The sequence below is a fragment of the Dasypus novemcinctus genome, chromosome 19 (genome assembly GCF_030445035.2).
Source record: "Dasypus novemcinctus isolate mDasNov1 chromosome 19, mDasNov1.1.hap2, whole genome shotgun sequence".
In the NCBI taxonomy this organism is placed as follows: domain Eukaryota; kingdom Metazoa; phylum Chordata; class Mammalia; order Cingulata; family Dasypodidae; genus Dasypus; species Dasypus novemcinctus.
This window is the reverse complement of record NC_080691.1, coordinates 81,934,431-81,959,267: the sequence shown is the minus strand read 5'-3', so window position 1 is coordinate 81,959,267 and position 24,837 is coordinate 81,934,431. Positions and strand designations below refer to the sequence as shown.

General features: G+C 67.5%; 1 protein-coding gene across 1 annotated transcript; it reads right to left on the bottom strand.

Annotated features, from left to right (window-relative positions):
- Window positions 1–1,802: 1,802 nt before the first annotated feature.
- MAP2K2 (mitogen-activated protein kinase kinase 2) lies at window positions 1,803–24,810 on the bottom strand. The gene is made up of 11 exons (XM_058282090.2): window positions 24,512–24,810; window positions 20,404–20,614; window positions 14,343–14,489; window positions 10,506–10,583; window positions 9,751–9,802; window positions 9,543–9,667; window positions 8,094–8,307; window positions 6,384–6,448; window positions 4,415–4,476; window positions 3,659–3,704; window positions 1,803–2,019 (listed from the first exon to the last, which is right to left on the bottom strand). The coding sequence occupies exons 1-11, from the start codon at window positions 24,601–24,603 to the stop codon at window positions 1,909–1,911; spliced, it is 1,203 nt and encodes a 400-aa protein (XP_058138073.1). The 5' UTR covers window positions 24,604–24,810; the 3' UTR covers window positions 1,803–1,908.
- Window positions 24,811–24,837: the final 27 nt, after the last annotated feature.

The following is a 24,837-nucleotide window of genomic DNA, read 5'->3' as shown; positions in this document are numbered from 1 at the left end:
CAAAAAGCCCCAGGGCGTGACATTCTAAAGCTTCCGGCTCCCAGTTCCCGGGTTCTTCCTCCTGGTCTGGACGGGGGCTCAAGGGGGCGGGGCCGGCTCCCAGCCCTGGGGCGCCCGCTGCCGTCACAGCGTCCACGGGGGAAACTCGGGTGAGGACGGTGACAAGCCTGAGCACGCCTGCGCAGAGCGCTCCATCCCTAAGGCGCCGCGGGGACGCAGGGGGGCGCTGGGGCGTGCAGAGCCCCCGGCCCTGCCGAGCCTCCCCGCGGAGAAGCCGCACAGCCCGCGCCTCCCGCAGGGGCGATGCGGAGGGAGACACGCGGGCTGCGCCTGGCACGGCCGAGCCCCCGTGCGCCCTGGCCGCCAGAGGCCGGGACCCGAGCCAGGGCCGACTTGGGCGCACCTGCCGGGGCGCCCCCCTCGCTTCCCGGCTCGACTGCCGCAAAGCGCGGGCCCCTGAGTGCTCATGTTTGGGGATGTTTTCAGGGAGCGAGAGGCGAGGAGGGCGGCCGTCCTCCCCACTGGCCCCGTCGTGTCCACTCCCCTGGGACCTCCCTGGCTGTGGTGTCCCCTCAGGAGGCAGGGCCTGCGCAGCGGGAGCTGGCCTGCGCCCCGAGCTTCCCCCGACAGGCCCGACGATGCAACCTGTGACTATCACAAGAGGCCAGCGCCCTTGGACAAGGAGGACGTGGAAGCACCCTGGCCAATTTTTACCTCCGAGGGGACACCTTCAAAACTTTGATCATTTTTCAAAAAGTCGTGTGCAATGCTGGGCCTCAAGTATCAAGAGGCAGGAACCTGGAAAGCAGGTCGAAGGAGCCGCCAACCTGTCTCCTCTTTGGCGTCTCCAGAAAAAAAAAAACATGGAAGACAACGAAGGTCTCTCCAAGAAAGGTTAAAGGACAATCAGGTGGTTCCCAAAGGACCACAAGCCGCCTTCTGTGGCTCCCTCTCCACAAACCCAGGGGCAGCTCCTCGATCGCCGCAGGTCCTGGGCCCAAGAGGACCCTCCGCCTGCAGGGCGCCCGCAGATGAGCTGGTGTCACGCTGTCAGGAAGTGTGCGGGGGCGTCTTCAGAGAAGAGGGGAAGCCTCAGCCCTGCCCTCCCCCGCAGCCTGGATCCTCCTTCGTCCAAGACGGCACCACCGAGTCGGCACCACCGAGTTGCTTTGGGCCTGGGGTCTCCCTCGGCGGAAGCCCACCCCAGGCCAAGTGCGGGTCTCGGCAGGGACCCCCCACCCTTCACTCCAGGAAGAGCCCTGCCGGCCGATGCCCCCTTCAGAGCGGCCGAGAGTCGACGGCGGCGGGAGGAGGCGCCGCGCCCGGGCGGCCCCCTGGACTGGCCCCGTGAGTGGGTGACGGGGAGCGCTCCCGCCACCTCTGTCACTGCCCCAGCGCTTATCGGGGCATCTTGGGCTGCCAGCCACACCCACGCCTGGAAACCCCGCGCTTCCTTTCCGTCGCACCAGCAGCCCAGCGGGTGCCACCCGGAGGGCGGGGCGGCCGAGGAGGGGCTGAGGCGGCCAGGGAGGGGAGGCAGGGGACAGGCTGTCACGGCCGAGGGGGGCTCCGGGCCCTTCTCGACAAGGGAAGGCGCCGCCAGTGCCCAGGGTCTCCCAGGGCCCTACCCCTCGGGCGGGGGCTGCGCCGGCCCCCCACGCCGTCCTCCCCCTCCCGCTGCCCGGTGGGCACCGGGCCGAGCCCAGAGCCGTCCCCGCCGAGGGCTTGGCAACCCAGGGCCAGTCCCGGGGCACCCCCCTGCCCGCCCTGAGACAAACGGAGCTGAGACCAGTGGGCACGGGTCGCTTTTTCTTCCCGTTTTTTTTTTTTAAACCTAAATGAGCAGTTTCCAAAGCAGCGCCCCCTCTCCAGACACCAGGGCGGCCCCGCGGGGCGCAGGGCGAGGGCTCACACGGCCACGCGCGTGGGGGTGCCGGGCTGGTCCAGCCGCAGCGTCCTGCACAGCCAGCCCGCGAAGTCCACGTCCTCCCCCTCGGAGCGCCTGATGAAGGCGTGGCTCTGCAAGGAGACCGGCGTCAGCTGCCCGCCCCGCCCGGGGACATGGCCCAGGCCTCGGGGCTTGCCCGGCGCCCCAGGGTGCCGCCCTCTCCTCCGGCCTGGGCCCCGTGCCCTCCGCAGAGCTGACAGCCCAGGGCTCGTCAGGGCCTGCGGCCGCCCCCCTGGGCTCCGGCCCCTCGAGGCCGGGGGCACCCCCAGCTCCCGTCCCCGCTGCGTGACCACCCAAACGTCCCCGGGGCCCCCGGGGCCAGGTGGCCACTCGCGGCCTGGCTCGGGGGCCCCTGGCTGGGGCGGGCTGGGTGAGGGCCCTTCGGGGCTCCCTGGGGGGGCCGAGCCTCTGCCACGAGCCAGCCAGGGCCACAAGCCCCCGAGCTGCCGCTCAGGTGGGCACGTCCTGCGCGTCAAGGTTGTCCCCCCGTGCGGGGCCGAGCGCCCTTGACGGGACTTCCGTAGGCCAGGCTGGCGGGAGGGCGGCACCCAGAGCCCCCAAGCAGGGACCGCTTTTCAAAGGCAAGCTGCCATGTCCACGAAAAGGCCAAATAACCAGGGACACGAGTCCTCTTCGCGAGGCAGGAAGAGGGAGCGTTAGAAGGTCCCACGCGTGGCTCCGTGGGGGGGGCACGGGGATGGGTGGGCTCCTGTTCCGTGGCTGGTGTCTGTCTGTAGCCCGGGGGCCTGCCACGGGCGCCGGCGAGGGGAAACCTCGTGCGCAGCGGCCCCGGCCCCGGCCCTCCACAGCAGGACTCTCAGCTTTTTTGTTCCACGGACCCCCAGGCCCCTCAAGGGAAAACACGGACCCCTCCCTGAGGCCGCGCTGCACTGCGTATGAGGTAATGAACCCCTCACCCTGCGCGGTCGTGGCGAGCAGCGCCTTTGCTTCTCAGGTCACCCCCACGGGGCCCGGGTGAGAACCCCTGCTCCGCTCAGGCCACGGCCAACTCGGTTACAGGCGGGGACGAGGACAAACGGGCAGCCCTGCACCAGTGGGGGGCCAAGGGCCCGCGGCCTTGCTGAGGTGGGGGACCTGCGGCCGCCTGGTGGTGGACGGGAAGCACCTTCTGGGGAGCGGGGCCGGCTTGTGCAAAGGCCCTGGGGCGGAGAGCAGCACGGCGCCGCTGGAGGGACAGCGGCCCTGGGGTGAGGAAGGGTGCGGCTCGGCTGGTGAAAACGCCACCTTCCAACAACCAGGCGGGCTCGTTTCCTCACGTTTTGATGCTGGGCGGCTCGCTGTCTTGGGCAGCACGCGCTTGGTCTTAGGGGTGCAGGGCTAACGGGGCGTCCTCAGGTCCGAGAGGAGGCAGCCCGGGGCGCTGACGAGGGGCTGACTAGGGCCCTGGGGCCCGGGGCGGGAGGGACCACGTCCTCAAAGTGCCCTTCTTCGAGGGCCAGAGTGGGCCTCGGTCCCGTGCGGCCCGTGCCCGTCCCACGCTGCGGGGCAGGCGAGGCCGGGAGCAGCCGGGTCTGGGGGACGCGGGGACCGGCCCTCCTGGGGCGAATGGGAGGGGGCGCTCCAGCCTGGGCCCACCCCACAGCCGGAGGAAAGGAGTCGGGGGAGAAGCCCTTGAGGCCGAGGAGCTCGGGCCCCCCAGCCCCCGTGCCTGCGGCCACGCCCCCCACCCGGGCCCTGCCCGCCGCTCACCATCAGCATCTTCAGGTCGGCTCGCTCCGCGGGGTTCTTGATCAGGCTGCGGTCGGCGCCGCGGGGGGAGAGGGCGAGACAGAGGGGCGGTCAGCCGCGGCCGGGGCGGCCGTGCTCGCGGGCGGCTCAGGAACGAGGCCCCGTTGGGGCCGGGGCCCCACCTCTGCCCTTTGGCTGCAAGGGCGGGGCGCCCCGCGGAAGGGCCTAGAAGCAGGGGGCGCGGGAAGCCCCACCCGCCCTTCTCCGTCCGCGTCCCGGGAACGGCCACGGCTCAATTTCTTGTGAAAGCCCCATGTTTGGGAGCCCGAGAGTCAAAGTGGAACTTTTTCCCTCCAGAAAAGCAGAACCGCGGAGAGGCGGCTGCTCGGGAGCGCAGGAGTGCGTGGTATTTCTCTGAAACGCCGGGGAAGCGTCTCACACGCCCCGAGAAAGTAGAATGTGTCCTTTAAAAGGGGATCGAGGCCGTGCAAGCGCTCAAGGGCAGGGGGGCCCACGGGCACGCCCAGTGGCCCCTGCCGGCCTCTGCCCACAGCACCCGCTCCCCGGACCCTGCGGGCTGGCGGGTGTCAAGCAGGGGGGCGGGGACACCAGGGACTCCACCGACAGCGGCCCAGCGGGAGCCACGGCCGGGACTGGGGTGACGGGAGGCGCCCCAAACCCCGCCGCCTGAGCAAGAGCCCTGCGGGGCGGCTCAGCCTTGCGGGCAGGCTCCAGCCGGGCCCGCCCCCCGCCCCGAGCTTCCCGAGCGCCCCTTACCATTTATTTACAAACTCCTGGAAGTCCTGGGTGAAGACCCCGCTGGGCAGCTTGGGCGGAGGCTGTGGAGAACGGGAGGGGGTCAGGGCCGCGGGGGACGCCAGGGCCGCAGGGGACGCCAGGGCCGCGGGGGACGCCAGGGCCGCGGGGGGTCAGGGCCACGGGGGGTCAGGGCCGCGGGGGACGCCAGGGCCGCAGGGCGCCAGGGCCGCGGGGGACGCCAGGGCCGCGGGGGACGCCAGGGCCGCGGGGGGTCAGGGCCGCGGGGGATCAGGGCCGCGGGGGGTCAGGGCCGCGGGGGCGCCAGGGCACAGGGGTACCACTGGCCTGCCGGTGCCTTGCTGCGCGCAGAGGGCGTCCCTCTGTCTGCCTGCCCTGCCGCCGGAGGCCCACCCAGCAGGCCCCAGGGCTGTTCTACTAGAATGTTCCTCCAAAAGCTCTCGCCTGGGTACCACGGGGGGTTACGGAGGCAACAAGCAACTCTGGCTTACGGACAGGACAGGACAGGACGTCGCAGCCCCCAGGCACTGGAGCCAGGCCGGCTCAGGTGGGGGCGGGGGGGGGCGGCGCTTCCCTGTGCTACGGAAGAGCCTGGAAAGGCCAGTGGCCAGCCCGGGAGCGGCACAGAGCGGCGCCACAGCATGCCGGTGCCCGCAGCCCTGGCCCTCGTGGGATCTCGCTGCCCGTGGGGGGACGACTGTGGAAGGGGCAGCTGCAGGGTCCGAGAATGTTCTGGAGGAAGCCCCAGAAGCCTCGGCTTTCTCTGCCCTCCACCTCCCACTCGGGCTGTCGCTTTCCCGCACGGACGTGTGTGCTGGGCCCGGGCGGCCCTGCCTGGGGCAGGGGTGGAGCTGTGCCAGCAGAGCCCCCCACCCGGCCTGTATCCCCGGCCCCGGCCCCCAGGTCCGCTGCTGGCCTGGGGCCACGTCCGCTGCAGGGGGCACGAGCGGGGGCTCGAGCGGGGGCTCGGGGCCCGGCTCCTCTGCTCTGCTGGCGTAGGCCCGCCTGGCCGTGTCCCCGTCCTCACTGTCTGCCTCCCTGGACACGCCCCGCAGGACGTGGGGGACCAAGCAAGGCGTGGCGGCCTGCTCCCGGAGTCCCCCGGCCCCGCGCCGGCCGGCTCCCTCCCCAGGGCTGGGCGACACCTGCCCTCTCTGCCGAGGAAGTGGGGAGTACGGGCGAGCGTATCAATACCGATTCCGAGATGCCCGGACGGAAAGGGACAGCGCACCCCGGGGCTCCGGGGACAGGCGCGCGAACCTCTCGGCTCGGAGGGAGGGGGCGGCAGCGGAGACCCTGGGCTCGGTTTCATCAAAACAATAAACTCTTCCCCTCGGGAGCGGTGGGAAGAAAGAGGATGACGGCTTTACACCCGGTCACCTCCCGGTGGCAGGTCGGTACGATTTACAAACCCCCAAAAAGAACAGCGCGTGCGCAGGCTGGCCCGCCCCGGGGGGACGCCACCTTAGGTGCGTTCGACTCCGAGGCTGCGCGTTTACGTGATTAAACCAACCCAGGGCTTCGGGTTCGACCCTCAGGAGGGCGAGGCTCAGCCCGAGTCCCCGCCCCCTCGGCGGGCTGAGACAAACGGACACTCAAGCAGACGGATGGAAGAGGACAGAACTTGGTCGTTCGGCCCTGCTGGGTGACAGAGAGGAGGCGGCTGGGCCCGCGAGGCCGGGCAGATGCCCGCCGTCGTGCGCCAACACGCGGCCGCTGGCTCTGGGGACGCGGCGGCCCTGAGCTGGCCTCTTCGGGGCCTCGTGCCTGGAGGCTTCTACCCGGAAAAAACCCCCTCTAAAAGCCCCCAGTCTCCGGGGGCTTCGCGCCGGCGCCCCCCCGGCTCACACACTCCACGGACAGAAGGGCCTAGACTCCCTGACCCCGGCCCAGCCGAGCCGGCGACCCCCCGTTCCCGGGCCGTGCCCCCCGGGGCGAGTGAGCGCAGCCGGCGAGGCCGGGCACCCACCTCGTTCACGATGTAGTCCAGCAGCTCGAAGATGGCCATGGCGGGCCTGCTGTCCACCCCGTGCCCTGCGGGGAGGAAGGACGGGCTGAGTGGGCGAATCGCCGGGGCCGAGGCCCCGCAGGGTGTCTCCCCCGGCCCTTGCCCAGGGTGGATGCGCACTCGGACGCAGGAGAAGGGCACCCCCGGCCTGGCTCATCTCCCAGGGAAACTTGCGTCTCTCCTGAGCCTCTGGGGGCGGATTACAAAATAGAAATTTAAAAAAAGAAGGAAAAGGAAGAAGCCGGGAGGCACACATGAATGCCTTCCGGGACGTCCCGCGTGTGGCCCCGTGTCGAGGACGAGGAGGGTGTGACCTTGTGGGGAGCCGCAGGCCAGGCCCCCGACACACCCGGGACGGCCGAGGCCTGGGGTGCCGACACCCACCCTGGGTCCGGCTGGGCGGCTGCCCGACCTGCAGTGGGCACGAGGACGGGGGCGGGAGGGGCCTGGCGCTCCCCGATAACCTTCCCTCCGGGCAGGGGGTGCAGGGCCCAATGGGGGCCAGGCTGGGGGACGAAATCCTCAGGCGAAACCCTGACACCCACTGCTGCCTGGACACAGCCCCCAAAACACAGGGAAAGCGCCACGGAGGCCACGGCCCGACGCCCCGAGCGTCCAGCTGGCCAACAGAGACACAATACGTGGCCTGTGCGCACGCTGGGACGGTCCTCGGCCGTGAAGGGGAACGGACCCTGAAAGCACGCTGCTGTCTGAGAGTGGCCCAGTGCAGGAGGCTGCCCCCACAAGATGCCACTTACACGGAACGTTCAGGAAAGGCGGCTCCGCAGAGGCAGGGAGTAGATTCGTGGTTGCTGAGGGCTCAGGGGGAGAGAGATGGGGAGCTTCTGCTAAGGGGATCGGGGTTTCTTTTGGGGGTGGTGAGAACATTCTGGAATTGGATAGTGGTGGGGGCTACATGACTCGGTGAATATGGGAAAAACCACGAACTTACACCATCATCGGTCACCCGCCTGGTGTATGAATTCCTCAATAAAGCTGGTGAACGACGGAAGCGACCACCCCAGCCGACCCCGTGGTCCCTGGGCTGTGACCATGGCCCTGGCGGAAGCTTCTGGTAGTTTCCTGAAGCGGCCCTGACCCTCCTCGCCAGGCCATTGTCCCGAGGTGGGCAGAGCGTTCCCACGGGACGGGGCCCCCGCCTCCCGAGGCAGCTGCCAGGGCCCAGCTGTCCCCGGCCCCCGGACTTTCCCTTCTCTCCAGACGCCGCTTCTGCTTTGGGGCTGAACCAGCCCCCCGAGAACACTCCAGTCCCAGCGGGTGGAGGCTCTCCTGCACTGCGAGGCGCCTCGGAAGAGAACCTTCCGTGTGGAGCCCGAGCTGCGGGGAGGTGCCCTCCGGCTTTTCTGGGTGCCTGAACATTCCCGTGACTCCGGGCTCTGCCCGACCAGCAGAGGCCGGCCGAGGAATTCATTTCCGGATCCTTCCAGCTGGCAACAACAGGTGCAGCTGCCCAGCACGACAGGTTCAGGGCGCTGCTTCCAGCTCTGCCCCCAGAGGCCGCGGCCCGGGCGGAGGGCGGCTGAGCCCCGCACGCCCTGCCGGGGGCCAGGTGCCGCTGCGGAGGGGTGGCAGCTGCCACCGCCCTGGGGCACAGCCCTCCCCGGGGGGACTCCCCGCCTGTCCCACCGCAAGCCCCAGCCCGGGCCGTACCGCTGATGGGGCGTCCGGGGGGCCGTGGCCGCGGCGAGACGCTGGGGGGCTCTCCTTCGGCGCCGTCGACCAGGGGCCGCCCGAAGATGGCCTCGAGCTCCTTGGCGTCGGGCGGGGGGATGGGGTACCTCCCGATGGACAGCTCCACCAGCGACAGGCCCATGCTCCAGATGTCCGACTGCACCGAGTAGTGGGTGCCCTGGAGCCGCTCCGGCTGCCGGGCGAGACAGAGACGCCATGCCAGGGGGGCGCCGGGCGCCTCCCAGCCCCCAGCCCCCCGCAGGCCCTGGCCGCCCCTCCTGCCATGGCCCCAAATCAAAGCTGCAGGGGGAAGGAGGCTCCGGGCCCTCCCTGCCGCCCCGCCCGGGGGCTCCAGGCCACAGAGGCTCCGAGCGGCTGCTAATGGCAGCTGCCCCACGGGCCCCGGCGCTCGGTGCTTTCTGGAAAGGGTCTGGGCTGCGCGGGGCGAAGCACTGCCTCCCCGGCCCTGGCTGCCCGCAGGCTGGCTTCCTAAGAGCCTGCTCGGATACCCAAGGGCGGCTCAGCAGGGCCTGGGGCCCCAGCCGTTTTGTGAAAATTCACCCGGAAAATGAGGGTCAATTTCTTGGGCTGGAAATGAACGAACCGATGATCCAACTAGGTGGAGCGTTTTCTTTTCTTTCTAAGCTCCTTGTATCGAAGTAATTTCAAATGTGGAATCTCGGGACGGTTGCAAAATCAGTATGACATCCCGCACCCGTCTCCCCCAGCTGCTGAGATCCAGCTCCAAGCGTTTTGCTCCATTTGCTGAAGCGTTCTGTTTACCTATCTACCTATGCTGGAGCCTGTCAATCCATCCATCCATCCAACCATCTATTTTTTGTTTTTGTTCAGGAGGTACCAGGACCTCATACGTGGGAAACTGGCACTCAACCGTTGAGCCACATTGTTTTTTTTAAATTTTGCTTGTTTTTTTCAGGAGGCACCAAAAACCGAACCTGGGACCTTCCATGTGGGAGGCGGGTGCTCAACCGCTCACGCCACCTCTGCTCCTGCTATCTGTCTCACCATCCACCCCACCACCCGGCTTGTCTATTTTCTGAGCGTTGGAGAGTGGGATGTAGCAGCGTGCCCCTTGAACACGTGATGCCCCCATGTGTTTCCTGAGGAGGAGGAGGTTCGCTTCTGCCACCCCTGAGGCAGCCACCAAGTTCAAGAGCTTGAACGGGCTCAGCGGGGTCTTGACGACCAGCAGAGGGGACCCAAGCAGCCAGCCGTGCCGGGAGAAGATGAGGAGGACCAGGACGGGACGGAGAGGAGAGAGCGGGCAGAGGGAGGAAATACACGGCGGCGAGCGCGGGTTCTTCCGGAACCTCCGTGGGGGCGGCGGAGGGAGGGCGTCTCCGCGCGGCCCCAGCGGCCCCGGCCCCCCGTGGCGCGCCCCCCGCCCCGGCCCCCCGCGCCACTTACGGACATGTAGGAGCGGGTTCCCACGAAGGAGTTGGCCATGGAGTCGATGAGCTGCCCGCTCACGCCGAAGTCGCACAGCTTGATCTCGCCTCTGGAATTGACCAGGATGTTAGAAGGCTTCACGTCTGGGGAGAGAGCAGGCCACGGATGACGGCCTCGCCGCCCGCGCCGCGCCCCGCCCCCGGCTCCCGGGCCGCCCGCCCCCTACCTCGGTGCATGATCTGGTGCTTCTCCCGGAGGTACGCCAAGCCCCGGAGGACCTGCGGGGGCCACAGTGTGAGCGGCCCGCGGCGCGCTGGGCGACATCGGGGCGAAGCAGTGGCCGCGACGGCCACACCCCCGGCCGTCCTGCGAGCCCGCTGCTCTCGCCCCAGCCCGCCTGCGAGGCACGCACTGCAACAGCCTCCGTTCTCAAAAGGAGGGAAACTGAGGCACGCGGATGCCAAGATGGCGGCCCTGGTCAGGTGCGGGAGGGGTCGGCCAGGCTCCGCGTCCCCGCCCCTCACTGCGGGCAGCACTGCCTCCCCCTCCCCAGCCTGGGGGTCGCCGTTGAGCCCTTGGGCTCGGGGGGCCACTTCCAAGTCACGCCCCCAGCGGCAGGTGCGCGGCACGCAACAGGACGACCGCGCCGCCGTTTGCTCCCGACGCCCCGTGGGCCTGGCTGAGGCGGGAGCGGCAGCCACCAAGGGTCCGGAGCAACGCCCAGCGCTGTGCCCGCTGCTGGGCCGGAGAGCGGGCGCACACAGCCACGGGGCCCCCTGTCCAGGGAGCCGGGCGGAGTCCCCCAGCCCCTCGCCCACCCGGTCTTCACGCTAGGTGGCCCTCGGGGACCCGGGGCATGGCTCGGCGCCCGCCCTGAGCTGGCAGAGCCCGTGGCCCCTCCCCACGCGGGCCCTCCCCACGCGGCCCCTCCCCACACGGCCCGAGCTGCTCCCCGAGCCCAGGCGGCGCGGGCACACTTACCGCGATGCTGACCTTGCCCAGGATCTCCTCGGGGATCCTCTTGGCTTCCTTCAGCACCTGGTCCAGGGAGCCTCCGTCCTGGGGTCCCACAGGAGAGAGGCGGCCTGAGGGGTCGGGGCGCAGGGCTGGGACGGGGGGGGGGGGGGGGTCCAGGTTCCGTTTCCTGAGGAAACGGAGGGCGACCGCAGCCTCAGGGTCGCGGGCGAGGCGGGGGCGGGGGAGGAAGCAATCCCGCGATGTCGTGCCCGCCCCGCGTGGCTTCCTGCCACGGGAGCCCGTCCTGCTGCCGGGCGTGACTCAGCATTCCGGAAACTGCCCTGCGGAGGGCGCTGTCCTCGCCCGGCCCTCGGGGCGCCCCGGCAGCCGTGTGGGTGACGGGGAAGGTGCTGGGTTCAGGGTTGGGGTGGCCACAAACGCGCCCGAGCTGGGGTCGGGGTGGCCACGCGGGGCCTTCTGCTCCCAGCAGGGATCACGGGGCGTCCGGCTGCTTTGAGACCCATCACGAGCTCCACACCTGCCCAAGGGACGGTCCCCTCGTCCCCCCAAGGTGACATGGACAGGGCTGTCGTGCCCAAGGAGCCGAAGACCAGGCCGGAGCGGCGCTCCCACAGGAATCGAGCGCTGCCTCTGGCCCTTTGCACGGACACCTGGCCGTGGAGCCACCGTGCACAGGCCTGGCACGTCGCCCCCCAGCCGTGGCCCCAATCACTGGACAAACGAGGAGACCGGCCGTAACCCCCAGCCCTGCGCAAGGCCACGGCCCCGGAGAGCCGGCAGCCCCAGAGGGGCGCCCTCAGCGGGGGGCCCGGGAACAGGAGGGAGTGACGCGGCTGCCCCGGGGCTCTTCAGCCTCCTCCGGGGCGGGCACCGAGAGACCTGGGCGGCCCCAGGGGCGGGATCTCCCCTCAGGCAGGCGGGAGCGAGGAGGGGGCCCCTGGATGGAGTTTTGAGGGAGCCCGTGGGGGCCGGGGCACCTTCCCAGCAGGCTCCGCTTCAGGAAAGCAAGGACCTCCCCCCGCTCCCCTCGTTTTTTAAGTCGGTCGCCCTTCAAAGGGGTTTCCAAAGAACGCGTTTACGACTCGAGGCCCCGCGCTGCGTCGGCTCTGCTCACCCGCTCCGCCTGGGCCACGTGGACACGGGCCTGCAGGCAGCCTCCGGCGCTGGCTGACCAAGGCCGCTCGTGGGGAGCCTTGGCGCGGGGCCGTCCTGTGCCCTGGGGGGCGCTGCGCTGCGCCCAGGGCCTTCAACCCCCCGTCAGGGCCATCCGAGGTGCCTCCGGGCCCTAAGGGCCTGCCGGGGCCACAGGAAGCAGGGCCGAGCGGGGTTAGTGCGTCACGGAGGCAGGACGGGGCGCAGGACGCCCGGCAGCTGGGTCGCTCGGACCCCACGCCGCGCCCTTCGGTGGGACCGCGCGCGCCGAGTGCCTTCCCTAACGGCCCTTCAACTGCGTCTCTATCACGTGGCACGCACGTGAACATGCTTTACTTGCTGAATAAACTCAGAGGCAGATCAACAGCCCTCAGACGCCCCAGGGACTCCGCCTTCCTTCCCAGAGAAGCGGCTTATGCGCTTCCAGGTCCTTCCACACCCGGCCACACACACCGCCCTGCACGGGGAAATGGCGGACTTCTGGAAAACGTGTGAATGGCAACCTACTAGGTACATTTCTTGCAACTTCCCTTTTTTCCCCACCTAAGAGCGTATTTTGGGGAGCCGGTGTGGCTTAGCGGTGGAGCGCTGGATCCCCACATACGAAGGTCCCGGGTTCAATCCCCGGCCCCGGGACCTCAAGAGAAAAAAAACTAGAAAAAGTGTCAATCTGGGGATTTTGCCGTCAGTACTTGCATTCTCTTTCCCTTTCCCGCTGCTGAGTGGCCCTGTACCATCCTCAGCCGCCCCCTCGGGGACAGACACTGGAGTGCTGGCTCCTCGCCCCCACCCCGGCCACCACGCCAAGCTGCGCCCCGACGGGCCCTGGCAGGCCGGCACGCGGATGCGCAAAGGGTGAGAGGCCCGGCAGGAGCCTGCTGGGAAAACCCAGTGGCGCGCGGGTGAATCGGGGGAGCCCCGGTGAAGAGCGGCAGGGGACAAGGGTTGGGGTGCCGCTTTCACTCTCGCTGCTTGACAGCCACTGCGCTCGCGGTCTCCTCTCCCAGGATGCGCCCACCGGTGAGGATCTTCGCCCGCACTTGAATGCCCACGGCCTCCCAGAGCTCTCGATTACAGACCCTATCGGAAGAAAACACGCGGGGGGCGTGTGCGGTCCCTGGGTACGCGCGTTTTTATCTGGGCGCGACAAACGTGGTCTACGGTGCTCGCTGGTAAAACCGGACTGGAACGTGAAAACGGGCGTTTTTAACAGAGGCACATGATCAATCCGGACAGGAGTTCCGGCAGTTTCTCCCAGCGGCCCGGTCTGTGCCCTGTTGCAGTGCCCACACCTGTGCAGGAGGCCGCCGCTTGAACGTTCCCCACGAGGTGCAAGCGGGCCGGCCGGCGCTGTGGGGACAGGCAGAGGCTCTGACAGGCAGGAGGGCGGGCCCGGGGTGCAGAGGTGACGGGGCAGCCACCTCAACCACGCGGCCCGCAGGGCACTTCTGCGTCCTCGCGCTCCCTTTGATTTCCGTCTGCGCGGCATCTGAGAGGTAGGCACGCAGATGCGACTTCCCCTTCCCGGGTGGGGACAAGGCCCTGACGGGGGGCTGGGGGGACGGACCCACACGCGGCCTCGCCCGGGACCTGGCAGCGGAGCGGGGGCCGGGTGGGAGGGCATGGGGGCTGTCCGCGGCCACCCCGGAGCGCTCCTGCCCGCGCTTGCTCAAATCCACACTTCCTGCCCGTTACACAACCAGCAGAGGTGACGGTGCGTTCTCGAGGCGTTAACTGAAGCCGCCGGGCATCCTGGTGTCGCAAGCCCCGGCGGCCTGAGCTCCGAGCCGCGCGGACAGCAGTCACCGCGCAGACGAGGGGTCGGCGGCCTTTCCTCTTGTGGCCTTTGGGCCCACCGCTTCTGCTTTCGTGACACCCGTCCCACCCACGGCTGAGCTTCCAGACCGGGGTTTCTTAATGAGGAGGCTCATCGGCCCCCGCCAGGGCGATCTGAGGGGGCGGACGCTGCGCCCCACCCTGGAGGGCCGGGCTGGAGACTCGGGTGCCCTGGAAGAGCGGCCCGGGCTGCGACTATCGCTTTAGAGTGTGGAGACAGCGCTAAAAACCCTCACCTGCGACAGACCCTTCACCGCAGCACCTCCCCATCTAGGCACTGAGCCCCCGTGCCAGGGCGTCCGGCACGGGAAACAAGCTCAGTGCCCACAGCGGGGGAGCGCTGGAAATGGCCGCGGAGGGACACGCACGCAACGGGGTATGCTGTGGCGGGGACAAGGCGGGGCCGGCAGGGCCCGCGCCGCGCAGGCGGAAAAGCCGAGTGTGGAAGACGGCGTCCAGGACAGGGGCACTGGTGTTTTAAACACAGAGGGAGCTGTGGGGGCTGCACGGTGTCGCTCCCCCCGCCTCCCACAAAAAGATGTGCTTGAGCCTCCCCCTGGCCCCGGGAACACTCGCATCCGGACACAGGGTCTTTGAGGACGTGATTACTGGAGACGAGGCCCCACTGCGTCGGTGGCGCCGATCCCGTGGCTAGAGCTGAGCGGGGGTGTCTGAGCCGACACGGGAAGACGGAGGGGCAGAGGCCGGCGGGACGCGCCGCGAGCATCCCGTGGGCGCTGCCGGCCGCCAGGGGCCCCGGCATCCTCGTGCCTGACTTCTGGCTCCCAGAACCCGCGGGAAGGGCGTTCTGTCCCCGCGCCCCCCGCCTGCCCGGGCCCGCCTGCCGCTCACCATGTGCTCCATGCAGATGCTGATCTCGCCGTCGCTGTAGAAGGCGCCGTAGAAGCCCACGATGTAGGGCGAGTTGCACTCGTGCAGGACCTGCAGCTCGCGGATGATCTGGTTGCGGATGGCTGGCTTGATCTCCAGGTGGATCAGCTGCGGGGGAGGGCAAGGCCACGCCGCTGAGGCTGACACTGGGGAGGGGGCGGCTCGGCCTCGGCGCCCGCAGCATCCCCGTCCCCGGGAGTTCACCCGAGAGAGACGCGACCCCGCGCCCACCTGAGGCCTCGGAGGGGGACGTTCACGGCACAATTTGCTAGCGGCTGAAAGGTGGAAACCACCGCGTGCCGATGGGCAGAGGGACACCGTGCTCCGTCTGCACAGCAGCGTCACCCGCTGTGAAAAGGCGCGAAGCTCCGACGCCCGCCACGGCCCCAATGGATCTTGAAGACGCCAGGGTTGGGGAGAGAAGCCAGACCCAGGAGGCCCCACCTGGCCTGACTCCCCGAGGCGTGACACGCCGGGAACAGGCAAATCCAGAGACCGAAGGGGAGGGGCTGCCCAGGGCTTGGGGGTCACAGCTCCCGGATGAGGGGTTTCTTTTGGGGCGATGAAATGTTCTAGAATTGGCAGTGGTGAAGGCGCAGGACTCTGATTACACTAAAAACCACGTCTCGTCGCTCTCCAAGAGTAAATTCCAGGGCTCGACAAAGCCGCCGAGGCCGCCTGAACACGCCTGGCTACGATGGGGTCTCTGCTAACAGCGCTGGTTTTTCCTCCGCTAAGGCAGCCTCTTACCAAGCACCGGCTTCTCCCTGACCTGGGGACGCCCAGTCAGAGGGGCGCCGACTGGCCCTGTGGCCCTTCTCAGGCAGGGGCGCTTTACCTGGAACCCCTCCCCCTGCAGGCTGGAGACGCCACCCGGGGCCGTCACCCCCGTGGAGCACGCAGGCCGCCACACTAAGGTCCAGAGCCCCCTCCCGCTTCAGTTCAACGCAGGAAGGGAATTTGTAATTGACGCCGCGCCAGGTGAGAAACCGAAGCATCAGTCGAGAGAGGCGGCAGAGACGCCCACGGATGCCAAGGGCAAGCCCCGGCCAAAGAGAGCGTGTGGGCCGAGGAGCCGGGGCAACTCGGGGCCGAGCGCCCTGGCTGTCTGGACTCCTAGACATCCAGGTCCCTGCAGCAGGACAAGGGAAGGTTGCGGCGGTCACACGCCCGGCAGAGCGGGGAAGAATCCGGGGATCTGAAAACGACAGCTGCCGATTCAAGACTCTGGACCCGAGACACAGGCCCTGCCTGGAGACAGGCCACGGCGGGGGGCCTTCAGGCGAGGCCACTGGGCGTGGGAACGCTGTGGCTGCCACACGCCGGATGCTTGGGGAAGGCCGGCAAGGGGGACGGGCAGGCCAGGCTGGGTGGGGGCACCTGCCTGGCCAAGGGCACAGAGGCAAGAAGCAGTGGAAGCTGGCTGAGCCCGGGGCCTGTGCGTCAAGCACATCGCTGACTCCGGCGGCCTTGAGCGCAGCGGCCTGAACCTGCCGGAAACGGGGGGCCCGGCACCCCCCAGCTGTTCCCAGCTAAGCCTCCTGCCCTTCGCCCTGAGCCTGCCAGCCCTGACCGCCCCTCACGCCTCTGTTCGGGCCAGCCTGTGGAGCCACGCCGTCCGTGGGCTGCCAGCCCAAAGCTCCAGAGCAGGTCGGAGGAACATTCCAGAATCCAGGAGGCGCCTTCCTCTGGCGGGAAGGCGCCATCTGCGTGTGCTCACGTGTGCAAGGCACAGAGCCTGATGGTGACTAGGCAGCGACGCTGGCACGGAGGATGGAGGGGTGACTCTGAAAGAACAGAAGGGTGTATGGACGGAGCAGGCTGACGACGGCTGGTGGAGGGAGCGCCGCCGCAGGGATGCCAGCTCTCCCAGCCGCCACGTTTGAAGGACAGAGGCGCAGTGGGGATCACTTTTCCATGTGATTTGGTTTAACTTGGGGTTTTGAAATTACAAAATGGGAAGAGGTCAGCGAGCTCTTCCTCTCCCACGAGGCCTGCAAGGTCAGGTGTGGGTCGTGCACATGGGGCAGTCTCGGTCCGGCCCGGCCGCGTCGCCAGGGCTTGCTGGTCGCCACACTGGGCAGCGCAGGTCTAACCAAGCACCTCAGAGGAGCCGCAGGTGGAGGGAGAGGGGAGCGCGCGCTGGAGGCTTCGGACAGGAAGTGGCAGGCGGCAGAGGTGTGGGAGGTGGCGGCCGAGGCCTTCGCTTGCAGCGGGGCCACAGGAAGCCGGGGCTTTCGGGAAGGCCAGCGCAGCAGGGGGTGCGGGAAGAGCAGTGTGCGCGCCGCTCTGCTGAAGGGCTCCGTGATAACCTGGGCTTGTGAAAGTGAGCGTCCCAGGAAGCGGACATGGCCCAGTGGTTAGGGCGTCCGCCTACCACATGGGAGGCCCAGGGTTCAAGCCCCGGGCCTCCTTGACCCGTGTGGAGCTAGTCCATGCGCAGCGCTGATGCGCGCAAGGACTGCCCTGCCACGCAGGGGTGTCCCCGTGCAGGGGAGCCCCACGTGCAAGGAGTGCACCCATAAGGAGAGCCGCCCAGCGTGAAAAAAGCGCAGCCTGCCCAGGAGTGGCACCGCACACACGGAGAGGTGACGCAGCAAGACGACACAACAAAACGAGCCACAGATTCCCAGTGCCGCTGACAAGAATGCAAGTGGACAGAGAAGAACACACAGTGAACGGACACACAGAGCAGACAACTTGGGGGGGGGGGGCGAAAGGAAAAAAACAAATCTAAAAAAAACCCCGAGCCGTCCAGGTCGACAAAAAAGGGGCCGGCAAGGGGATGTAAATGAGAGTAAACGAGAAAGGACAGGGGGCTTTCTGGTGCTTGGCCACCCGCCTGGTGACAATCCTGCGAGGCGGGCGCGACCCGTGAGCACGTGCAGGTTTGGGGACGTTAAGGGACGTCCCCGGTGGCACAGGGCAGTGAAAGCGGTAGAGCCAGACCCGGAGCCGGTCTCGCCAAGCTCCAAAGTCCACCCTCTTTCCACACGGCCGGGGCGGGCGGCCCGGGGGCGGGGCCTCTTCACCCACCAGCGGCTGGTAGGAGCTCAAACAGCAGCGAGCTGGGGCAGGCCGCAGGCGGGGGTCCGGGGCAGGGGAGGAGGGCGGCTCTGGGCTCGGCCCTGCCGGCAGCCAGAGCCAGGCAGGGAGCCTCGGTGCTCAGGGGCAGGCCCGAGAGGGTTCGAGGCTGGCCCCGCCTCGCTGGGCCTCGGTTTCCTCACCGGCCGAGCGGAGCTAATGAGGGAGGTCAGGGAGAACACGCGTCCGGCTTTTAAGCCCGGCTCCCGCACGGGCTAATTCTTGAGAAACTGTCGGGTGTGGCCACGGGCGATTCTAGAAGTAAGCTAGAGCAGGTAACAGACGTCCAGCCAGAACATTCCTTCGCCACGACCGCGGGGATGTGAGCACGGCCTCACGTGCAGCGAGCTCCGCAGATGTGTAGCGAGCACAGTAGATGCATCACTGGTCTCTCCTGGCCCAAGGAATGCACAAATTTTCGTTCTGCCGGCTCTCAGAAGGGCACGGGAGGAGCCTGAACGCCACGCTCGGGTCGAGGAACCATTTCCAGGCGGGCAGTGACGGTCACGATTGAGACCCATTTCCTTGGGCCTAACGGAAACGGTCTTGTCGCTGCCCCGTCTTACGTCGCAGTGGCTACATAAGGATACGCTGCAACAAGGACCCAAGGGACGCTGGCAACAAATGATGCCAGTCCACGGAGAAGGAGCTGAAAGGCTTTCCGGAAGCTTCCATACCAGCCCCCACACCTGGAGATCTGGTAGGTGAGCCTGTTTGCAGAGAAGTCCTCTGACTCGCTGGCTTGGAATTCCTTCGTGCTGTCTTCCCCGGGCAGTGAAGAAGGTGGCCCCACACAGTGGCGAAAGCACGGAGGCCACTGTCGGTAAACACGGCCTTTTTGCTTCAGCTTTCCCTCCTGAGCAGCCAGCCGGCCGCCATTCGGCCTTCTGGAAGGATTTCGAGGAGCCGCTGGCGCCATGGGCTGGGCCCTGAGGTGCTCTAGGCCCACATGGTGAAGCGGCGAGGCAGACGCCCTCCTGCGGGTTCCACCACTGCGCCGGGCACGCAGGCGGCAGGTCACCCGGAGGGGGCCGCCATCGGGGGAGAGTAAAATCTGAGGCGCCCCCCCGCTCTCATGTTGGGGGCCCACTTTTTACTGGTTTTAACTTCTGATTCTGAAATTATTATAGGCTCCCAGGAAGTTGCAAAATTAGCGCTGAGAGGGCTACAGGCCCTTCACCCGGCTTCTCCCGAAGATGGCGCTTGGGGCTGGCGGGCGAGAGCCAGACCTGGAGTCTGCTTTCCGTTGGACGAGACTTGTCGACGACTTCCTCGTCACCCAGGTGGAGACACCCACACCTTCCCGTCCAGGCTGCAGCTCAAGGCCTGCCCCCACCCCCCAAAACCCGGGAGGCCCGTGTAAACCGTGCTTTTCAGCTGGAGCGCTGACGGAAGGTTCCGGATTCACGTTGACTGAGGGGCCCCCCATGCCCGCCTAAGGAGACCTTCTCCCTGACTCTGGAGCCCCTCCACTCGCCTGAGGGTGGGCCCTGGACCCCACCGCCAGCCCTGACTCTGCGCTTAGGCCCCCCTCCCCGCTCCCCGTCGCTGTCAGAGCCTTTGGCTTCCCCGAGCTTTTGGCGGAGGCAGCGTGGAGATGGGCGGCGCTGCCCTGGTTTTGTCAAAGGCTGCCTGCCGTCAGGGGACAGAAACAGAAAGGCTGCGGCCGCGGGGCTCAGGAGGGCCGGCCGAGGGCCCCCAGACCCACCGGGGTGCATAACGAGCTGGTTCTGGGAACACGATCCGGGGAGCCACGGGGCGAGGCAGCTTTCTAGGGGGGTCTCCGAGAAGCCACGGGCGGCAGTTTGATGTTGTTTATGGACTCCTCCACACACAGACACTGGCTTGTGCTCGTGAACTGGTCTCTTCCTCTGGGTATATTAGATTCCAAAGTTTTACTTTTACTTGATTGAATTATGATTATGATTAATTATGATTAGGGCTTTGATTGGGCCGCGTCAGTAGGACGTCATATCCCTGCCCCCTTGCTGGGCAGAGCCTCACAGAGAAAACACAGAGGGCAGAGGAGGGACGGGGTATCGACACTGGAGCCCCGGGAAGCAAATACACAGAGAAGCAGACAGCGAGGAAGCAGAGACGTGGCCGCGCGACACAGCAGAGGTCCTGGGAAGAGAATGAGCCGGACGCTCTACAGCTGGCCTTGTGGCGCGAGCAGAGCAGCCGAGCGGAAACGAGCCCCGAGAAGAGAGACGCGCCCTGTGCCGGCCCACAGCCGTGATCGGGAAGCTGGGACCACGCCGCCCGCCATCTTGGTTCACCACGTGCCAACCGACTTGGGTGAGGGACATAATTTACTTTTGGTGGCCTTGTGCCTGTCAGCTCCTACCCCAGATCAATACCCTTTATAAAAGCCAACTGAGTGCAGCCGAGTGCCCCCTTGGCTGGCGTCTGGCTGATCCGCCACATTATGAGAGCTGAACAACCTGTAAAGAGGAAGAAGCCCCGGCAGTGTGCCAGGAAGCCCTGTCCTCAGACGCTCGCGTTCTCGTCTTCACAGCCCCTACGTCTCTCTCGTCATGCCCTTGCTCAGGGGGAGACCGAGTCAGGGCCAGGGGCGCGGAGGCCGAGTGAGGCCGGGATGCCGGCCATCCTGCCGCCACCCTCGGACCCGATCGCGGCCGTCACAGCCGATGGCGGGGCCCGCGCCAGCTCTGAAGGGCCCTGGCTCTCCCACTTTCTTTTGCGAAAACCCCATCTGCTCTCTTTCTCACGCCAAACCGCACGGGGCAGGGATGCCCGCGGGCGCCTGGAGTTAAAAGGGCCGCGAAGGCAGAAGTCACCCGCGGAAGGGAAGGGTGGCCTCAGGGCCGGGCCTGTTGCCACATCCTCAGGGCCCATCGCTGGGGGGAAGGGCCTCGAGCACAGAAAGCGGAGCCTGCGCCCGCCCCGCCCGGGGACTCCCCCGCCGGCCCCTCACCTTCCTGGCCATGATGAGGCCCGAGGGCCGGTGCTGGACTTTGGTGACCACGCCGCCATTGCCGGCGCCCAGCTCGGAGATCCTCTCGAAGTCGTCGTCCTTGAGCTCGCCAACCTTGGCCTTCTGGGTGAGGAAGGCCTCCAGCCGCTTCCTCTGCTGCTCGTCGAGCTCGAGCTCCTCCAGCTTCTTCTGGAGGTCCACCAGGCTCGCCCTGCGGAGGCCCCGGGGGCAGGGGTTAGCGCGGGGCGAGCGAGCTGCCAGGACAGGGCTCCACCCGAGCCGCGCCGACCGCGGGGCGCCGAGGTGAGCGGACCCCACTCTGCCCTGGAGGGGCTGACGGTCTAGCAGGAGAGAGAGGCGTGGGGGGGCCTGTGCACCCACCCACGCACACGGGTGGAAAGGAGGCCGGCTCCCAGGAACAGCGGACGCTGCCTCAAGGCCACTCGTGGGCTCCCCAGTGCAGGCCTTGGGCCCAGGGGTCCTGCTTCCTGGTCCAGGGACCCCAGACTACACCTAGAAGGAGGGGGGGGCCGGGGAGGCGTGAATGGGGGTAGGTGAGCAACGGCCCAGGGTAGGACAAGTGTCTTTCAAGGGATGGGGAGAGCAGGGGGGGGCCAGGGGCCTCCGAGAGAACAAGAGAACTTGCACAGTGGAAGGCAGAAATGGTGTCCTACGAGCGCTTAGTTAACCTCGGCTAAACCGAGGCACGTGCTGGGACGCCGCGGGCATCGTGCAGGAATTCCAGGGCTTTCCACTCGAGGACGCGCTCCTTCCATCCAGTGCATGGCCCTCAACAGGACACACTTACACAGGCACATTCCTGAACTAGGTTCTAGGACGCTCTGCTGGGGGGGATGTACTTTACTGGGCGGGTTAAGGGATTTTCAAAGCACACTTTGACCACAGGCTATTTTCATCAAGGCCTCGGCTTCGAACCAAATCCTGGGGTACCAAGCAGCTCCTTCTGCCAGGAGGCTGGATTTGAGCTCAACAGCTGGAAAAACGAACCCCGGGCTGTCCAGGAGAAAGACGCGTGAGCCCCGTGTGAGAGTTAAAGCGTCCTGGAAGCCACGGCGACACCGGGTGGGGGAAGTGAAGTTACGTTTAAGGCCGCAGGTGCTAAGGCCCACTCCGCAGGGCCTCCAGGGGCGCCGTAACCAGGCCCTCGACCCACTGTGACCGGGGTCCCTGGAAGGGAGAACTGGACACCAGGACAGGGACCACGACGTGACGACCAGAGCAGAGGACACGGTGCTGCCCGCGGGCCCCAAGGCCGGGCGCCGAGAGGGGGCACGGAGCAGAGCTTTCCCTACCAAGGCAGCACGGCCCAGCGCTCACACTGGCTTTGGACTTCAGGTCTCCGGAATGGGGAGACAACCAATGTCAGTTGCTTGAAGTGCCCCCCCGCTTGTGGGGCTTCGGTACGGCAGCCTGAGTAGAGCAGGGCAGCGTTTAGGCCCACCTGCGGGCCACGTCAGAGGGGATTCAAGCAGGGGATGAAGGGGCGGGCGGACGGGCCACGCCTTCTGGAACCTTCCAACCCGAGCCCGACCATCGTGCGCTGACAAGCTTCAGGCAGGCCCGGGGTGAGGTGGCTACCCTTCCTGGAGCACGTAGGGACGTGCCCGGAGCTGAGGGCTCATCCGGGGGGGCGGGCACCTGGCACCTTGTCATTCCGCCCAGGAAGGGGCTGATAGGCTCGGAGGCTCAGAAGCTCACCCAGGTCACGGCCGTTGGGGACGGCAGCGGCTGCCAGGAACCCGGGGTATCCCAATCACGACCCAGGACCCCCGCCCATGTCTCTAACCCCTGGGCCGGGACCGGGTGGCCTGGGAACGAACGCATGTGGCCGGTTCATCCGGGGACTGCAGGGCGGAGGGGCAGCTCTGAGGCCAGAACCCAGAGGGTTTTTCAATCAAACGGCAACTGCGCAGGACCGTGGTTATTAGAAAACCCCAGAATTCCAAGGGCTGGGGGAATTCTTGGAGGAAAATCAGAAGCTTTGGGAAAGAAAGCTCTTAGGAAGGATTAAGGAGAGGGCCTTTGAAAAAGGGGGGGCCCTGGAGGAGCCCCACCTTGTTCTCACCCCTCAAGCCACAGCGACAACCGACCCCGGCCGGCTGGGTCTCGCTCCAGCACGGGACACATAAATGGGGGGAGGGGGTGTCGGATGGGCTTGTCCCGCGATGTCACCATTACGTGCCCCCCAATGCCTGATGTCACCTCCCCTCACCGTTTCCAGACTTTTCCAGCATATAACAGGAACCCTCCCATCTCCTAACCCAGTGCCCCTGGGCTGCTCCTCCTCAGTCCCCTGCCTCCAGCCTTTTGGACTCCCCCAGCCCCCCAATCTCCCTAAGTCACCTCTGGCCTTAGGCTTTGGGGCTCAACCCCTCCCAGGTCTGCCCACAGCCCTAGGCCTCGGGGTTCCCCTCCCCCGTCGCGGGATACCCCAGCCTCCGAGGGCTCGAGCCCCTCCACCAGCAGGATCTTTTCCTCGCCCCTTAGGGCCCCCCGGCCTGACCTTTGTGGGACCCCTCCCTCACCTCAACCTCTTAGGGACCCCCCCAGCCTGAGTCCTCAGGTACCCCTCCCCACAGCCTCCTAGTTCTGGGACCCTCTGCCCCATCCCCCCTCCTTCACTGGACCTCTCAGGGACCCTCCCCCCAGCCTGGCCTCTCAGGGCCCCCCTCTTCTTCCCCCTTTTACCCCACCCCAGCCTCTCAGGCCCCTCCTCTCCCCGCGGGGACCCCCTGCCCCATTCTAGTCCCTTAGGGGCCTCCTATCTTGTCCTTCCCCAAGACCCCTCCTCCCATCCTAACTGCACTCCTCAGGGACTCCCTTTACTCCGTCCTGACCCCACAGGGACCCCTCCACCAAGATCCCTCCCCCGACTGCAATATTCAGGGATGCCTTGCTCACCTTCTCCCCACAGGGAACCCCCTTGTCTCATTTCACTACTCGGGGTGCCCCTCATCTCCTCCAGGAATCCCCCTCACTCGGCTCTCACGACCGCATCCTCTTCTCCACAGGGACCCCCCCTGCCTCACCTTCCCCCCATAGGACTCCCCTCACTGCTGGGGGACCCCCACCCCATGTTCTCCCCGCAGGGACCCCCTTTGTCCTGATGCCACTGCTCAGGGACCCCTGCCCCGTCTTCTCCCTGCAGGGACCCCTTTACCCTGATCGCACAACTCCAGGACCCCCATCCCATCTTCTTCCCGCAGGGACCTTCACTCCTCGGGGAACCCCCGCCCCGTCTTCCCCCTGCAAGGAGCCCCTTTACCCCCATCTCACTATTCAGGGACCCCCTCCACCCCGTCTTCGCCCCGCAAAGAACCCTCTTTATGCCCATCTCACTGCTGGGGGACCCCTGCCCTGTCTCCTCCCCGCAAGGACTCCTTTTACCGCGATGTCACCGCTGGGGGACCCCCACCTCGTCTTCTCCCCGCAGGGACCCCTTTACCCCGATCCCTGCTCAGGGACCTCCTTTACCCAGATCTCACTGCTCGGGGAGCCCTACCCCATCTTCTTCCCGCAGGAACCCCCTTTACGCGCACCTTACCACTCTGGGACCCCGCCCCATCTTCCTCCCCGCAGGGACCCCCTTTACCCCGATCTCACTGCTGGAGGATCCCCAGCTCGTCTTTCCCCGGCAAGGACCCCCTTTATCCCCATCTCACTGCCGGGGGATCCCCGCCCCATCTCCTCCCAGGAGGGGCTCTCTTTACCCCGACCTCACTGTTGGGGGCCCCCCAGCCCATCTCCCCCCTTACCCCCCGCAAGGACCCCCTTGACCCCGATCTCACTGCTCGCGAATCCCCCTCCCTCTCGTCTTCCCCTCGCAGGGACCCCCTTTACGCCGACCTCACTGCTGAGGGACCCCCAGCCCATCTTTCCCCCACAAGGACCCCCTTTACCCTGATCGCAGTGCTCGGGACCCCCTTTACCCCGACCTTACTGCTGGGGGTCTCCCAGCCCATCTTCCCCCCACAGGGACCCCTTTACCCCGATCTCACTGCTGCGGACGCCCGCCCCGCCTCCCCCCGCAGGGACCTCCCCTCACCCCATCCTCCCGCCGGGGGCCCCCGCCGCGCCCACCACTCACTCAGAGGCGCCCTCGCTGGTGGGGGACGGGCCCTCGGCGATGGCGGGGTTGATGGTGAGCGCCGGCAGCACCGGCTTCCTCCGGGCCAGCATCGGGGCTCCGCGGGCCGGCGGCGCCTCTAGCCGGGGCCCATAGGGGGCGGGCCGGGAGCGGGCGGCGCCGGCGCGGGCCCGGGGCTGCGGCCGGGGGCGAGGGCGCTGCGGGCCGGGGCCGAGGGGCGGCCGAGGGGCGCCGGGGCTGAGGCCGAGCAGCCGCCGCCAGCGCCGAAGCCCGAGCGAGGCTGACGCTGCAGCGGGACCCGGGAGGCCGCGGGCGCGGAGCGGCGG

Coding starts and splice junctions, on each gene's coding strand:
- MAP2K2 (XM_058282090.2), bottom strand. CDS start 24,603: ATGCTGGCCCGGAGGAAGCCGGTGCTGCCGGCGCTCACCATCAACCCC. Junction 6,449..8,093: donor CCCCGGACGCCCCATCAGCG/GTACGGCCCGGG, acceptor TCCTCCCCGCAG/GGCACGGGGTGGACAGCAGG. Junction 3,705..4,414: donor CAGGAGTTTGTAAATAAATG/GTAAGGGGCGCT, acceptor CGCCGACCGCAG/CCTGATCAAGAACCCCGCGG.